The sequence below is a fragment of the Panthera leo genome, chromosome D2 (assembly GCF_018350215.1).
Source record: "Panthera leo isolate Ple1 chromosome D2, P.leo_Ple1_pat1.1, whole genome shotgun sequence".
Taxonomy (NCBI): Eukaryota; Metazoa; Chordata; class Mammalia; order Carnivora; family Felidae; genus Panthera; species Panthera leo.
The window spans coordinates 12,561,342-12,578,344 of NC_056689.1; the positions used below are offsets into that span (position 1 = coordinate 12,561,342).

The following is a 17,003-nucleotide window of genomic DNA, read 5'->3' on the forward strand; positions in this document are numbered from 1 at the left end:
TAGGAAACGACAGACAGTTTACAGTACATATGAGACTTACTTGAGCAAGAACATACTGATGAAATAAGTGAACAGAAGCATATGTAAATACAGCATGAACATTATGTATAAACAACAGAGCAGATACACCTTGTGGATGGAAATCGAGGGAGAAACCTCTCCATTTATAGAAAGGCGGGAGGGTGTGGCAGAATCTGAGCTTTGGTTTCAGAGACACTGAAATTTGAAAACATTCAAATCCTGGCTTTCCCACTCTGGAACCGGGTGCATTATCTAACTTCTGTAAATCTCATTTCTCCACATCTACTTGAAGCTACTAACTTAGGCAACTGTTGCTAGTATTAATTCTGCTAAAACTAATTAACATCCCACCGTGTTGCTGGTATGTCTGTCTTCCATAGACTGTGAGCTGTGCACAAAAGGGATTGTGTCTTAATGGTCTTGGTACTTGGAACCAGTAAACTGGAGAAGTGCTCTTGCTCCTCTATTAGCCGAGGAAAATTCCGTGAACCAATAGGAGGTTCAGAAGCTGCCTGAGCACCAAAAACGGAGAGAATTCGTGAGAGGGGTGAGAGCATTCCAGGCACAGGCAATAACTTCAGCGTAGCTCTGAAGCGAAACAGGAGGTGGGGTGGGGGTTTGAAGGAGGAGAGAGTCTGAGGCACAGGCAGGAAAAAGCCAGCTGGGTGTTTTCAGGCTTCATGCTGTGTGCAGGTAAGCACAGAGGAAGAAGAGGAGCCTCCAGACGGAGTTCTTGGCAATTCGAATGGGCAGTGCTGGGGCCTGGAAGCCCAGAGGTGCAGCAGCTGAAGCTAGGGGTGGCATGGAATAGTCAGGAAGTACTTTTGGGGCAGGGGAACAGAGGCAGAGAGCACTGCAATTCCCGGAGGGAGTTGAAGGAAAATCCACTGAGTTGCCACGGATTGCAAGCAGCCTTAGTCACTTTAACAACAAGACACACATGGGGCGCCTGGGTGGCTCGGTGGGTTAAGCGTCCGACTTCAGCTCAGGTCATGATCTCGCGGTCCGTGAGTTCCAGCCCCGCGTCAGGCTCTGTGCTGACTGCTCAGAGCCTGGAGCCTGTTTCAGATTCTGTGTCTCCCTCTCTCTCTGACCCTCCCCTGTTCATGCTCTGTCTCTCTCTGTCTCAAAAATAAATAAACGTTAAAAAAAAAATTAAAAAAAACAACAAGACACACACACACACACACACAGTAATACCATACAGAAGCTATGTATTGGTTAAGGTTAATATAGTGGTTAAGGTTGTCCTGGAGCTGATCCTGGACCAGCTTGGATCACCTGAAGCCTTCCAGCCATGTGACCTTAGCAGAATGATTTAAACCTCTCTGATCTCTGTGCCCCTCTTGAATAAAATGGGGATGGGTCTCTGTTCCTGAGGGTTACTGCGGTTGCAAAGCCAATTAGTACCTGTAGAAACTTAGTATTTTCTCTGATGGCTAATGAATTTAAAGGAAAAAGATGTCGAGAGTAGAGTAAAGATGTTATGTTCAGAGAGTGGACTTCATTTGCTTTTTATGTTTTCTACTGGTTCGGGACTCGCGCTCCTTATATTATGCTGAATTTGATGTTTATTGGGAAAATTATTTCAAGTTGGGTCCTAGGTCCTTAATTTTAGTTGGCAACAGGCAAGAAAAAAGCCCTGTTGACACCTCCAGGTTTTAACAGGTCTGCCAGCAAATACATACCCAACACCCACTGTCCTGGGTCCTCCCCCCTGACTTCAAAAGGTAGCCTCCGGGCTCAAAACCTTACACCCAATTTTAAGTCCTCTCCCCAACCCTCATATCAAATTCAAAATCAGGTCTCATTCCTTCTTTCATTGTAATGCCTCTTAGATTCAATTCTTCTCAATATCCACCTTTTCCTTTCTCATCCTCCCCCCACTCCCTTTTCCTTTTCAACAGCCTTGAATGTCCCATCTCTATTTCAACCCAGTGCCAAATTAATGATCAACCCATTCGTCAGGATACCACTTAATCTCCCTTTGTCAAGAACTCTCAATGGTTGTCCTGGGAGTGTTAGAGTGAGTTCACATTTCTAGGTTTGGTATTAAGCCTTCCTCCCAAATTCTCAACTTTCCTTTTCCAAATTCTCAACTGGGGGATGGCGCCTTGAATCCACTCGCGGCTCCACGTTCCAGAACGTCCCTTCCCCAGCCTCCTCATGAAATTCCATCCCTTCCAGAAGACCTGGTTTGTTCCCACCCCCCAATCCCCCCAGGAAGCTCTCCTTGGGCAATTATTCCGGCCCTACTGCCCTTTATCACTTGGGGACCCCACCCACCTGACACTGAATTATTTTATACACTCGTGAGTTTGTCTCGCGGGTAGGACCCCATGTTTGGCCGAACGTCCACATCACCAGGCAAAGGATCCCGCCCGCACTCAATAACGCTGAAAATCTGGATGGATGTATTCAGGAACATGCTCCTGGTCCAGTCCCTGCTTGCTAATTCCCAGCACCTACCCCCTCCTCTAACTGGGGCGTGACCCGGTGAGTCCGACCTCCAGACGCCCCCGAGCAGCCCTGGGTTGGGCTGTGTTCCTGAATCCAGAGCGTTTCCACGTAGCCTGCCCTCCCACTTAGCCCTGACCCGGGGACAGTGGTGCAAAGTCCCAAGCTCTGCTCTTCGGAGGCAACCGGGCTGGTTTCGGGAACCTAGGGTCACCAGCGCCCAAGACCCCGCAGGGGTCGAGGGTGACGCTGCCGGAACCGCCGGGGGGTTTCGGTGTCGCCCCTCGCCCACGCCCTCCCCCTCGCGGCCATTGGGCAGCCTCGGCGGCGCGCCCTGTGGACGGGGCGGGGCCCTCTCCCTCTCCCCTGTTCCCCTCCCCTATTTCCAGGGGTGGGATCGCCGGGAGGCAGGCGGGAGGCGTGGAGGGGCTGCGGAGGGGCGTCCGGTTACGTCTCCGCCTTCCTCGGCCGTGTCCGCCGAGCCGCTAGGTTTGCGGGACCGCAGTTCGGGAACATGCTGGCCGCGATCCGCCGGAGCGGGGCTGCGTGGACGCGGGCGCTGCTGCTGCAGCTGCTCCTGGCGGGGCCCGGGGGCTGCCTGAGCCGCCAGGAGCTCTTTCCGTTCGGCCCGGGACACGGGGACCTGGAGCTGGAGGCTGGGGATGACCAAGTCTCCCCAGCCCTGGAGCTGAGGCGGGCGCTCCGCTTCTTCGACAAATCCGACATCAACTCGGTCTACGTGAGTGCGACCCGGGGCAGGCGGAGGGGGCCGTCGGGGAGGAGGGCGTGGGGGCCGAGCCGGGGTCGGAAGGAAGGCCGAGGCTGGCAGGGTCGCCCGCGGGGCCGGACGGACGTGGGCGTCGTGGGCGGGGACCGGGACCCGCTGGGCGCGGGGGCGCGGGGGCGCGGGGCGCGGCGCTGGGTCTCCTGGCCTCCCGCCCCCGCCGGGCCCGCCGACGTCTCCGCGCCGCCTGGCCACTGTCGCCAGAGGAGCACGCGGGTCTGGGGGGCTCGTCCCGTCTGCGCGGCCCCGCGCGCGCCCTCCCGACCCCGGGACCCCGGGACCCCGGGCGGAGTTTCCTCTCCGGCGGCTGTGGGCGGCATCGCCGCCGGGAAGTCGGTCCGCGTCTCGCTATTGTCCTGTTCCCTTGGGGACGGGACCCGGTCCGGTGGGACTCGGGCAAAGGCGAGAGCTGGGTCGCAGGCGGCGCGCGGGCCCTGGGACTTCCGTAGGTGCCGGGTCAGGAAAAGACCGCCAAACCCGGCCTCTGCCCCGGGAATTTAGCCGACAGCCTGCATGTGTGAGTGTGGACTCCGGATATGTCTTGGCAATGTTTCTGCTCTCCAGTTGAGCTCGTTTCAGTCCAGAGTTTAGCGCTGGGAAAACAGGGCGACCCGATGATCCAGTTTCCTGTAGCAGAGCACTGTCACCATGGGGGGCCCCAAAGGGGGAGCGGGCCCAGGTGGCCTTTAGTTCTCTGGAGCCTTCTCAGAACTGGCCGGGCCCGGGGACGCTGTCAACTTGGTAAAGTCCTTCCGTGCCGCCGCCTTCCCCAGCCGCGCACCATGTGGATTTCATATAAAGCTGTGCGCATTCCACAAGTGGGGGGAACAGCGCAAACAGCGGCGGGAGCCTGTCCTGCCCTTGAAATGGCTGTGCTCGTCGCCTGGCCCGGGCCGACCGTGCCTTGGACAACACCCACGTGGAGCTTGTCGGCTTTGCCTAAAAAGAAGGAGCCTTTCAAGTCTCCACCCACAGAGAGTGCTGCCCTTGTTGGCTGACTTCCGTGGGCCGTCTGGTGAGGCCTGTCGGACCCCTTTTTAGAATAAGATTTTTTAATTACATAGAATAACATCCACAGGATTGCCAAGGAAATCAGTTGTGTTCAAATACAGATACAAATATTAGAAATTGTATGAAGTAACGTGTGTATTTTTAGCCATTTTAAATATAAGGTATAAGGGGGGGGGAGGGTCAGGTAATTACTGAACTTTCAAGATCATGAGGACTGTGAACAGTGTTTGAGGACACCTACAATGACTAAAACGTGAAATGGGAATATCAGTGACTCCTATTGGTGGCAAGGTCATTAAGAGTTCCTACTACCGCGATTTGTTGCCTGCATTCATAATGGAAGGAAATGCTAAAATACCGCTTAGGACTTACTGAAAATAAAAATAAAATTTCTCTTTTTCCCTTCTTAACAGACACACCGAATTCTATTCATGAGCCCCAAGTTCAGAACCCCTGTGTTAAATTTGAGACCTCCTGCCCTCCTTTACTTGTGGCATCAGACTAACCACATTACATTCTAAAGACCTAGAAAATCTATTGCTGAAAAAAAACGATTCCTGTCAAGCCATACCTTCCAGGTCTATTTGGGTTTACTCTGCATTTCAGTGAGAAAGAATCCCGGAGGTCTCTTGGTTGTATCTGCACCCCCCCCCCCCCCCCCCCCCGGCCCTCCCCCAAGGCTTCCCAGGAAGCTGACTGTGAAATGGAGATTAGCCAGCAGGTTATTTCTTGGGGGAGGGCTCCTCACTTCCACACTTGTGGAGGCAGGGAGGTGAAGAACTGAGCAGAGGCTGATTCGCCAGCAAAGGTCTCAGCCAGCTCCCTGGGAGCTCTGGAGGTGGGGTGTCTCGAGCTGTCTCCAGTGTGCCTGAGAGGGCTCAGCCTCTGTGTCCTTGCAGCGATCAGTCACAGGTAAGGGCTGCCTTGGAAGGAAGTGTGATCCTGGGCCAAGCAGTTTTTCAATGGAGGCAATCCTCAAAGAGGGCCGAGATTGGAGGGCTGCGTTCCCAGGACTCGAGGGGCATCTACTGTGTAAAAGGTGGATGGACAGGGATGTGTGTCTGAGCTAGATGGTCTGCACGGTCCTGGGCACTTGGCTAGGAATATGAACATTCACTGAGAAGGAAAAGTATTGGGTGAGTATAACCACGTGTGTCAGAGGACCTGCTAGTTTCACGTTATTTAATCCTCAAAACGGCTCCTCCTCCTTTTCAGATGAAGAAATAATAATAAACACTGGTCCCAGAATTCCAAAATCCTACCAGATGTTTCCACCCAAATGCCCGTCTGTCACTTCAGATTCCACGCGGCAAAGTGAAAATCACTCACCTCCCTCCTCCCCTCGGATACTTTTACTACTTGGTTTTCCTTGTTCATAGTACCTTATGCGGGTTCTTACACTGTTTTGAGGCTGCCTTACCCCTTCTTTGTATTCATTTATTCCACAGATACCTTCCAAGTGCCTACTATGTACCAGGCACTATTTAGGGCACTCAAAATGCAAGTGAACAAAACAATCCTATCTTCAGGGAGTTTACATTCTAGCAGGGGAGTGGGACCAAGAAAACAAACAGCAAACATAGTAAGTAAATTATATATCAGGAGGTGATATACTACCTAATGTAAAGGGTCTGGGATGGAGTAGGTATGTGAATCAGGAATTTAGAAGAGAAGCCTAGGCTTTAGGTATAAATTGGGAATCATTGGCCCATAGATGGTATTTAAAACAGAACTAAAGTGACCCCTGCAGGGGAGTATATGCAAATAGGGAAGAGGTCCAAGGGAGCCTCCACTGGTCAGGGAAAAGAGGAGGAGTCAGCAGTGGAGACTGACAGGATGTGGCCAGTGAGTTGAGAGGAAATGAAAAGGAAGTGGAGTCCTGGAAGCCAAATGAGGAAAGTGTCTTAAGGAGGAGGGAGTGAACCACCAAGGTTAAATGGGCACAAAAGGTGAGGACTGAAGAGTTGCCCATTGGCTTGAGTTACACGGTGATCAGTTCCCCATTTCACCTTCACAGAAGGCCCTTGCATCTGTATCTTTCTTGTCCTGTTGCAGTGACACTTTCCAACTGTGTTGTTTCTTTCTTTTCTTTCTTTCTTTCTTTCTTTCTTTCTTTCTTTTTTTTTTTTTTTTTTTTGAGAGAGAGAAGGGGCTTGGGAGCACTTGTGCACTCAAGCGAGGGAGGGGCAGAGAGAGAGAGGGAGAGAATCCCAAGCAGGCTTCATGCTGTCAGCCAGAGCCCTACGAGAAGCTCAACCTCACCAGTTGTGAGATCAGGACCTGAGCTAAAGTCGAGAGTCGGAAACTCAACCAACTGAGTCACCCAGGTGCCCTGATGTTCAATTTCTTTAGTGCCCTCCCTCCATTCTGACTTCAGAGGACCCTGGACTCCTTGACCTGGATTCAGGGCCTCATCCTACCACTCTAGCTTCATTTCCAGCTTTGTCTTAACACTTCTAAGACAGTAGAATATGTCTCACTTTGGCCCTTTACTCATTCTTTCATTCTTTCACTTTATCCATCTCTTAACCTCTCAGATTCTCTCCCATTCTCTAGGCCCTTCCTCCTTCCTAACTGACCGGTACTTGTAGACTGCATTCACCCCTCAGTCCTTAGAACTCTTCTGTAACTCCAATATTGTCTGGTTTGGAGCTTAGTATATTGATAAATGTTTACATAACTTAATCTGTTCAACGGGAGTATCAGTAGGTAATGTGGGAAGAGTGGGGTCTCTGGAGCCCAATACGTGTGGGCTTGAATCTCTGTTCTACCACTTACTTATTGTGGACCCTGGGTAAGTTATCCAACCTCTGAAAGCCTTATTTTGTTCATCTGCAAAACTGAAACGTCATTGCCTTTCTCATGGAGTTGTGAACATTCACTGAATTAATGTATTCAGACAGCTTATCATGTAGTAAGGTGCTCTAAAACTGCGGGCTTTCTTCTTCATTGAGAGCAGAGATTGTGTCTTTTTTGAAAAAGCCCCAAACCTTTATTCTACACTTTATTCTGTAGTACTTTGGTGCTATACAGTTGATGTAACTTTTGAGAAAAGAGGTCTCATATGTAACAAGCTGATGCTAGCTTTGTCAAAGGCATCTACAAAAATATGCCCCTGTGCTTTTACACATAACCGATCATCAAATCTGTCAAGGTGAAAACTCCCTGGTATTTCTTAATGCGTTGGGAAGTATAGCAAGGCAGGAGAAAGCATTCCATCCAAATAGTATTTAAGCTTTCTGGCCATACACAGCTTTCTTAGAGTAATTGAAGTGCAACTTATCTATATAAACACACAACACATTTCAGAAGCAAGTGAAATTAACAGAAGCACCTGTTCTTTAAATTACTCTTGATCAGGAGCCAGGCTGTGATAGCTCATCCTGTTCCCTGGGAAGCAACCTATCTGCAGAACCTATCTGACCTTGTGGTGGTTGCATGTGGACATTAAGGCCAGCTTCATGGGTCATTTCTTGCAGCCGCATATGGACTTGGTTTTGCAGTATTGTTAGGGTAGTGGTGCTACTCCTGTGCCTACCATTTGCTGCAATGAAACATCCAGCATTGCACATTGGTGTTGGCGTTGGTCCATCAGGGCGGAAATCTTGTCAAGGTTCATACCCCTCAGTTAGCATCCACTTAACCAGATGGCCATGGCCTCCGTTCTCTTGCCCGTTGTTCCTACAGTTTGAACGCTTGCACCCACTGCATTAACCTTAGCACTCCTGCTCGAGAAATTAATTGCTTGGTTCTTTTGGCGGATTTCATTTTCAGTTTGTGTTCTCAAAACATTTGTGCTGCTCTTCTGAATGGGTTTTTTTGTTTTTTTTGTTTTTTTTTTTTTTACTCTCAGCTTTTTCAGCCTTTCTTTTTTTTTTTTTAGTTTATTTTGAGAGAGAGAGAGCGAGAGAGCGCGCGTGCAGGCACACGCAGGGAGAGGTGAAGGGGGAGGGGCAGAGAGAGAGAATCCCAAGGAGGCTCCACACTGTCAGTGCAGAGCCCAACGTAGGGCTCGGCCTCATGAAACCGGAGATCATGACCTGAGCCAAAACCAAGAGTCAGATGCTTAACTGACTGAACCACCCAGGCATCCCTCAGCCTCTCCTTCTTTTTTTTTTTTTTTTTAACATTTTTATTTATTTTTGAGACAGAGAGAGACAGAGCATGAATGGGGGAGGGGCAGAGAGAGAGGGAGACACAGAATCGGAAGCAGGCTCCAGGCTCTGAGCCATCAGCCCAGAGCCCGACGCCGGGCTCGAACTCACAGACCATGAGATCGTGACCTGAGCAGAAGTCGGACGCTTAACCGACTGAGCCACCCAGGCGCCCCTCAGCCTCTCCTTCTTAATCGTGTTTGACATTTCTTTTAAGCTCTTTCACAGAAAACTTCAAGTTAAATAGGTGTTTCTCCATGTCCAACATAGTCCCATGACTTTCCTTGGAGGTGGCAGCCCAGAGCAGTGGCCCCAGTTTGCTAGGAGGGCATTCAGGGTCCCATCCTTAGTCGAGAGGTGGCCCGCCCCGCTCCCAGAGATCAGGTCCTATTCCCATTGCTGTTATCCATAGAAGGGACACGCTTACTGGCACATGGGAAGTTTATGAATCTGTTGGTTGAGCCCAGGGCCAGCGCCTAGGGTCTACAGGTTGTTTGCTGCACAAGGGCCATGACCAAGGGGGCAGTGAGAGCTGGAGCCCATCCCACAGGCCACTGACCAAGCCCTCAACCTCAGCCTGGGACTGGGGCCACTCAGGAAAGGACACCTGCATTTGATTTGCCCAAAGGTGCCCCATGGTCTAGCAGAGGCCCTGGTTGAATAATAGAATACTTAAAAGATTATTAATTTCCAGTTGGGACTAAAATGAAACTGAGTCATTATGGTGATCAACTTTTTTTTTTTTAAGATTTTATTTTTAAGTAATCTCTACACCCAATTTGGGGCTTGAACCCATGACCCTGAGATCAAGTGTCACATGCTCTACCGATTGAGCCAGCCAGGTACCCCTGTTGACCAACTTATAGCTGAGGTCAGATCACTTCATTTCTCACCCTCATGTTGTTTCTGGTCTTGTTTTTTCTAAAATGAAGAGATTCGACAAGATTATCTCGGAGCTCCATTTTATCTTAGATTTTTAATATTCTTTGAGTGACCAGGGGTTGAATATGTGCATTTCTATTTCAAGATAGTGGATATTTTTTCTCATAAAATTCAGTGCAATGTGAAGATAATGCCATCCATTCACTCAGCAAACAGTTTATTGCCTAATATGCGAGGCATGGTGCTAGGCGTCGGAGATACAGATTGAAACAAGATCAGTTTCTGTTCTCAGCTTATAGTCTGCTGGGGAAGGCAGACATTGAACCAATGATTATACCCATAATTGACCAGTTGCCCCTGTGACAAGTGCTATGAAAGAGAAGTCCAGATACCGTGATGGCACCTGAGCCAGATGGAGGGGTCAGGAGAACCTTCCCAACCCTGCTGGAACTACAGGATGAGTAGAGGCGAGGCCTGTGAAAATGGCAGGTGGGCAGGACCGTGCACGTTACTGTGCATGAGACCATGAGTGTAGAGAAAATTTGTGTGTAATGTCACAGGAATGCAAGGCACTGTGAGCTAGGGCAGTGGCCCCAGACCCTGGAGAGCTATATCAGACCTTGTCACCCCCAGGTCAGAAACCCTCGCAAGGTTTCCCTCGCTCTCCACGACATCCAGACTTCCCATCACGCTCCCAAAGCCTCCTGTGGCCCTGTCCAGCAGGTGTCTCTGCCCCCATCCCTCACCCTGTTCTCACCAGCCAGGCTCCGGCCACACCAGCTTGCTTTCTCTCCCCACCACAGCCAGCTTGTCATGCTTGGTGCTTGGTTTCCCTCTGCCTGGGACACAAGGCCCCGCTGTTCTGTGGCTACGCCTTCCTGTTGTGCAGCCTCTGCTCACACGCAGACCCCCATTTGTGATTTTTTTTTTTTCGGCATGCTGTCTTATTTACATCATGGCATGCATCACCATCTAAAACCAGGTTGTTCGTTTATTAGTTTACCTGTTTGTTGGCTCTCTTTTCCACTAGAATCTGAGCCCTGTGAAGGCAGGGTCTGCCATATTCACCCGCATTTCCCCCATCTACTAGTGGCCTGTGGCACATAGTGGGTGCTCTGTTATGATTTACTGAATGAATGAATGAATGAATGAACCCTAGGCATTTATCATCAGCGGGATGCCGTTAGACATTTCTAAGCAGATGAGTCACATGATTTATTTCTAAAAGATTCCCACTTTCTTTAAAGACAGAGCATGAATGGGGGAGGGGCAGAGAGAGAGGGAGACACAGAATCGGAAGCAGGCTCCAGGCTCTGAGCCATCAGCCCAGAGCTGGGAAAAGACAGCACGGGAGAAGAAGCGTGAGGGGGAGAAGCCTATAGATTAAAAGATTAGGTTTAAGAGACATGTGAACCAAATGCCAGGGGGAGCACCTTGTCGTGTCCTGATTGAAACAAAGTGGCCATAAAAGGACATCTTTGACACATACTGCTCTTCTAGAAGAGATACATATGGAAATATTGACAGGTGAAATAATTTGATGTCTGAGATTTCATTTAAAAGATTTCAAAAAAAAAATATGCTCATGCGTGGGAGGAATTGGTAAAACGGAAAGTGGAGCCTATTGGTAATTGTGGGAGCTGATTGATGAGTATATGGATGTTCGTTACGCTGTTCTGTGTGTGTTGACATTTTCCCTTGTAAGTAGTCTGGTTTTTAAAAGTTTTTAAAAAATTACGCTGCCTTCCAGCCAGAGGATTTTGGGGGGCAAGGTGGAGGAGAGAGAGTGAATTTCAGAGCCAGAGAGGCCTGCTGCCAGGGGCCAGAGGAGAGGCGGTGTGTGGATGAGGGCGGTGGGTTCCAGACCCATTTGGAAGGTGGGAACAAGGAGGCCTGCTCCTGTGCTAGCTCACTTGAGACATGCCGCTTTGCAGGGTGGCTCAGGTGCAGCATGGGATGAGCTTTGTATCGTAGGGGAGGAAACTGCCACGTGCAGCTAAGGGACTTGTCATGGTTCACTCAGTTCATAAGTATGAGCTGGAACTTGAACTTGGATCTTCCGACTCTTGAGTTCCGCGGTCTTTATACTATGCCATGTAAGACAGCACGTTCTTCCTTTCCTTTCTGCATTTATTCATTTTGATGAGGAAGTATTATGCGAGCCGAGGGAAAAATACAGGCTGGCCCCCTCCCTCCCCACGTGGAATATGTGTGATATTCCCCGGAGACTCCTGGCTACCCAAGAACAAAGGAAAGGGGTTTAAGGGCTTGCATGGTGATGTGGGAAACTAAAGCAAATGAAAAATTAAATTCTCTTACAGCCTACAGCCCATAGACAAGTGCTTGAAACAGGCAGGGTGACCTCCCTCTAGGAGCTCAGCTGCCCTGATGATGACACTTTGCTGGGGCAAAAGGGGATCTTGGCTTAACATTATCTTGACCCCTCAGGATCCTGTGAGTCTGCTTTAACATACAATTCCTTTGGAAACTTCCTTTATCTCAAATCCCCCAAGATGTATGCTGGCAATCATACTCCAAGCTTATGGCCCCTGGTATCCATCTGAAGGGTCTCATGACTGAGGTTTTACTAAGTGGTGATAAATGGCGTTTTCCTAACAGCACCTAGCGCCTCAAGTTCCTGGAAACGTTGCTTCCAAAATACTTCAGAGACTTACCTAACCCCCTCCCAACCTGAAGGTATATAATCAGTTACCTGTCAGCTTTTTCTGCCCATGGGTCCTGTCCCCATGCTTTAATACAATCGCCTTTTCGCACCAAAGACGTCTTCAAGAATTCTTTCTTGGGTGTCAGCTGCGAACCCTACCTTCATCCCAAACCCCTTCAATTTGACAGTATCTTATCAGTCCCTGTTCTGTATAGACTTTTGGGCTGGGTTTATGGGGCAGCTGTGATGAGTGGCATCACACATGGTTTCTGCTCTCATGAAGCTCACTAGGGCATGACACTACCCACCCCTACGTGACCCCACTCACCACTGATCAGATTACCCGCCACTGCACTACCCACCCCTGCGTGACCCCACTCACCACTGATCAGATTACCTGCCATTGTACTGCACTACCCACCCCTGCGTGACCCCACTCACCACTAATCAGATTACCCACCACTGCACTGCACTACCCACCCCTGCGTGACCCCACTCACCACTGATCAGATTACCTGCCATTGTACTGCACTACCCACCCCTGCGTGACCCCACTCACCACTAATCAGATTACCCACCACTGCACTGCACTACCCACCCCCACGTGACCCCACTCACCACTGATCAGGTTACCCGCCACTGCCTGCACTACTCGCCCCTGCGTGACCCCACTCACCACTGATTAGATTACCCGCCACTGCACTACCCACCCCTGCGTGACCCCACTCACCACTGATCAGATTACCCGCCACTGCCTGCACTACTCGCCCCTGTGTGACCCCACTCACACTGATCAGATTACCCGCCAGTGCACTGCACTACCCACCCCTGCGTGACCCCACTCACCACTGCATTACTTGTGAGAAAAGTTGGTTCTTAGCCCCTAGAGAGCAAGTCTCTAAACTGCTTTTGTCCTCAGGTAAATTTTTTTCTTTTATTTAATTTTTAATTATAAATGTTTCAAACACACACATAAAAGGGAGAAAATATCATGAGCACCCATAGGCACATTACCTAAATGTAACAGTTGTGAGCCGTTTTCCCTATTTATTTCGTTAATTTCCCTTTGCTGATGTATCCAAAGTAAATTACAGTCCTTGTGACTTACATCACTATTTTAGTGTCCATTCCTAAAATGAAAAGAGCATTTCCCTATATAGCCAGCCTACTATTATCATACATAACAAAATCAATAGTAATTCCCTATTATCCGTTTGTATCCAGTCCATATCACAGCTGTCCAATGTTCCCAAAGCTTTCCTTTATAGCTAGACTTACTCAGATGGGTTTAAAGAAAGACAAGCATTACATTTGACTGCATCTCTGTAGTCTGTTTTAATCTTGACCTCCCCCTTTTGAGTCATCAGCCTATTCAAGAATCACTGCCTGTTGTCCCACCTTCTGCATTTGACCATTTCTGTGTAATGTAATGTAATGTAATGACCATTTCTATGTATGTTATTCCATCCCTGTATTTTCTGAAAACTGGCAATCTTAAAAATAATTCAGGTTAAAATTTTTTTTCTTTAGAAAGCATGTAGAATTTTATTTTAAAACTAATTTTGGAAATAGGAAGACAATGCGAATGGTTAAAAGAAAATTGTAAAAACAGAGAACAGGGAAATCTTCCCACCCTGGCCTCCAGCCCCATACTGCCCTCCCTAGAGACAATCACTATTCATGAGTTGTTTTTTTATCTCCTTGCAGAGAGATTCACAAATTACAAACATACGTGTATATACAACTACCCCCTGATTTTATATACCTCCTTGATTTTTTTAAATACCAGCTTTATTGAGATATAATTCACATACTATAAAATTCACCCCTTTAAAGTATACGATTCAGTGATTTTTAGTATATTCAGGAAATTGTGCGACCATCACCTCTAACTATGGAATATTTTGATTCCCCTCAAAACAAACCTCATATCTTTTAGCAGTCACATCCCATCTCCTCCCTGCTCCCCTACATCCCTGATCCTTAGCAACCACTAATCTACTGTCTGTTTCTATGGATTTACCTGTTGTGGACATTTCACACAAGTGGAATCATACTATATGTGATCTTTTGTTACTGGCTTTTTTCACTTGGCATAACATTTTCAGGGTTCCTCCATGTCTCAACATAGATTGGTACTTTATTCTTCCACGACTAATATTGTTGTTTATTTGTCCACTCATAAGTTAATGGACATCCAGATTGTTTCTCTCTTTTTTTGTTTTTTTTGTTTTTTTTTTTGACTGTTTATGAATAATACTGCTGTAAATGTTTGTGTACAAGTTTGTGTGTGGACATCTGCTTTCAGTTCTCCTGAATCTGTCGTGAGATCTGGAATTGCAAGTGAAGGGGTTCAAAAGAAGTCTCCATAAAGTATGCCACTTGAGCATGTGGGTTATTTTGCGCTGAAAGTGATCAAGACCTAGTGGGCTGAAAACATTTGCACCTCCCTTAACTACCTAATGAATGTCAGTTGGGGGTTTTTCCCAGGATGAGAGTTTTTATCAGAGATAAGTTTTACCCGAGTGACCCATCAATGTGGCAGGGCAAACCTCTGATTATGAAAAATCTGCTCTTATCACCCCGTGAATTGCCTTACTCTTCCATCTCATTCCCTAGCTCAAGATAAACATATATGCCTCATTTTACCTTCCTGTCTTGGAATGCCCCATGCATGTGGTGTTCCTGTACATTTGAAACTAAATGTGGTTTTCTCCTGTTAATCTGTTTCGTGTCAATTTAATTCTTAGACCAGCCAGAAGAACCTTTAAGGGTGGAGGAAAACTTCTCCTCCCAGCACTAGGTCACGTGGTAACTGTTTAACATTTTGGGGGAACTATCAAACTGTTTTCCAACGTGGCTGCACCATTTTACGTGCCCACTAGCAATGTATGGAGGGTTCCAGTTTCTCATCTTTTGTCAACACTTCTTATTATCTGACTTTGTGATTCTACCCAACTTAGTGGGTGTCAAGTGCTATCTCACTACGGTTTTGATACGCATTTCCCTAATGGCTAATGATGTGGAGCACCTTTTCATGTGCTTATTGGCCATTTATATATATTCTTTGGAGAAACATTTATCCAAATCCTTTACTCATTTTTTTATTGAGGATATTTGTATTTTTATTATAGAGTAGGCTAAAGATTATTTAACAAGAGTCCTTCATGAATGAAGTTGTGACATACTGTATAACATCAGGAGGCAAGTGATAACGTGGTTATTGCTGTACTATCTGCTGCTGATAAGGAGATGACAGCGAAATCATGTCTGTCAAGTCATGTTTTTTTCCCTTGTGAACAGCAAGCAAGCTATGGGGTGATACTTTGGTCTTATGGAGGGGACCCCTTTCCCACCAACCTTTCAACTAATGCTTAGCATCCATTGATGATCATTGCCTGACTCAGCTATTAAATGAAGGGTTGCCAAGTCGTATTTTAGTTTGTTTTCTGGTTTGCTTGTTTCTTTCTATCATTCTTTCTATATTATTTATTTATTTATGAAAAAAAAAATTTTTAATGTTTATTCATTTTTGAGAGAGAGAGAGACAGAGCATGATTGGGGGAGGGGCAGAGAGAGAGAGGGAGACACAGAATCTGAAGCAGGCTCCAGGCTCTGAGCTGTCAGCAGAGCCCGACGCGGGGCTTGAACTCATGAACTGTGAGATCATGACCTGAGCCGAAGTCAGACACTTAACCGACTGAGCCACCCAGGCTCCCCTTTATTTATTTATTTATTTATTTATTTATTTAGAGAGTGTCCTTAAGCAGGTTCTGCATTCAGTGCAGGCACAGGGCTAGATCTCACAACCCTGAGATCATGACCTGAGCCAAAATCAAGAGTCGGATGCTCAGCTGGCTGAGCCACCCAGGCGCCCCTCTATAATTCTTTGTATACTTACTAGCCGGCATACTTCTTTGTAAAGAGTAGCTTTCCCTCATCAACTGGGGCTTTGGGGTGATATTGACATATGGTCCATTCTGGAAAGGCAGATGGATACTTAATTCTTTCTTTATCATTTCTAATGTTCAAATGAAGGGATTGGCGTTCAAATTAAGGGGCTGGTGTAATCCAAATTAGGGGAGTTTCTGGGGCTCCAGTTGCCACAGGGAAACTTCTGATATTGATCTCTAGGGTGTCAAAGAAGAGCATGCTTCTCCCCAGTGACTGAGAGTTTAGACCAGCCCTTCTCCCTTCCCTGACTGGCTCCTATTCTGGACTGCTGAGGCACATTTCTACCTCTTTTTTGATAGACACACTAGAAGTGAACATTTAAAGACCCTGACCATTTTTAAATATTGGAAGGTAATCTCAGGTAGAAATTCCCTGCAGAAGAGATGGGTAACTGATCCAAAGTCTCCCATTAGACATTAACTGGATTAAATTGAAACCACTGGCAAATCTCTTAACTATTACCCCTAGGTTGTCCCTTATTTTTATGTGTGAAGACTTTTATTTTTATTTCTAATTCAAGCCAGAGCCATTTCTCTGGCTCAGTGGGGTTAATGGAAAAGATCTGCAATTTGGACTCAAGAGTTTTGTTCTGGCACTCCTAGTGTGTGATCTTAGGCAAGACCTATAAACTGAAACTCATTTTTTCTCACGTGAAGAATGAAGATGATATTAATGCCTGCTTTACTAGATTTAATCAGGTAACTGGAATAAAAATGCTTTGTAAAGTACCACAGAAGGGGGTAAGGCCATAGATCCCTTTTTTGCCCTCGACTTAAAATCAGTCAACCTCCTCCTCGATTGTATTACGGGCTTGGCTTTTTCCTGGACTTCTTTATCAAGTTTTCCTTTCCTTAGGCCCTTTTAGTTTCTTAGTTTTTTCTAGCTATCCAGTCTTTATCCATGAAGCTATCCCATGAAGCTTTGCAACTTCCACTGTGGCTTACAAGTCTTCCCAAGTAGCCAGCAAATACAAGAGAAAGAGCAGAGGTTATGGATGCCAGCAAATGTGAGTTCAAATCTTGGTTCCATCACTTACTGGCTATGACATTAAACTAAATTATGTCCCATTTGCTTG

At 47.3% G+C, this 17,003-nt stretch overlaps 1 protein-coding gene across 1 annotated transcript in view; it reads left to right on the forward strand.

Moving 5' to 3' along the window:
* The first annotated feature begins 2,401 nt into the window (after positions 1 to 2,401).
* Positions 2,402 to 17,003, forward strand: part of NID1 (nidogen 1) — an 83,202-nt gene continuing 68,600 nt past the window's right edge. The window contains exon 1 of the mRNA XM_042908467.1: positions 2,402 to 3,217. Within this exon, the coding sequence (XP_042764401.1) occupies positions 2,993 to 3,217 (225 nt within the window). The 5' untranslated portion in view covers positions 2,402 to 2,992. The remainder of the gene's footprint in view (positions 3,218 to 17,003) is intronic.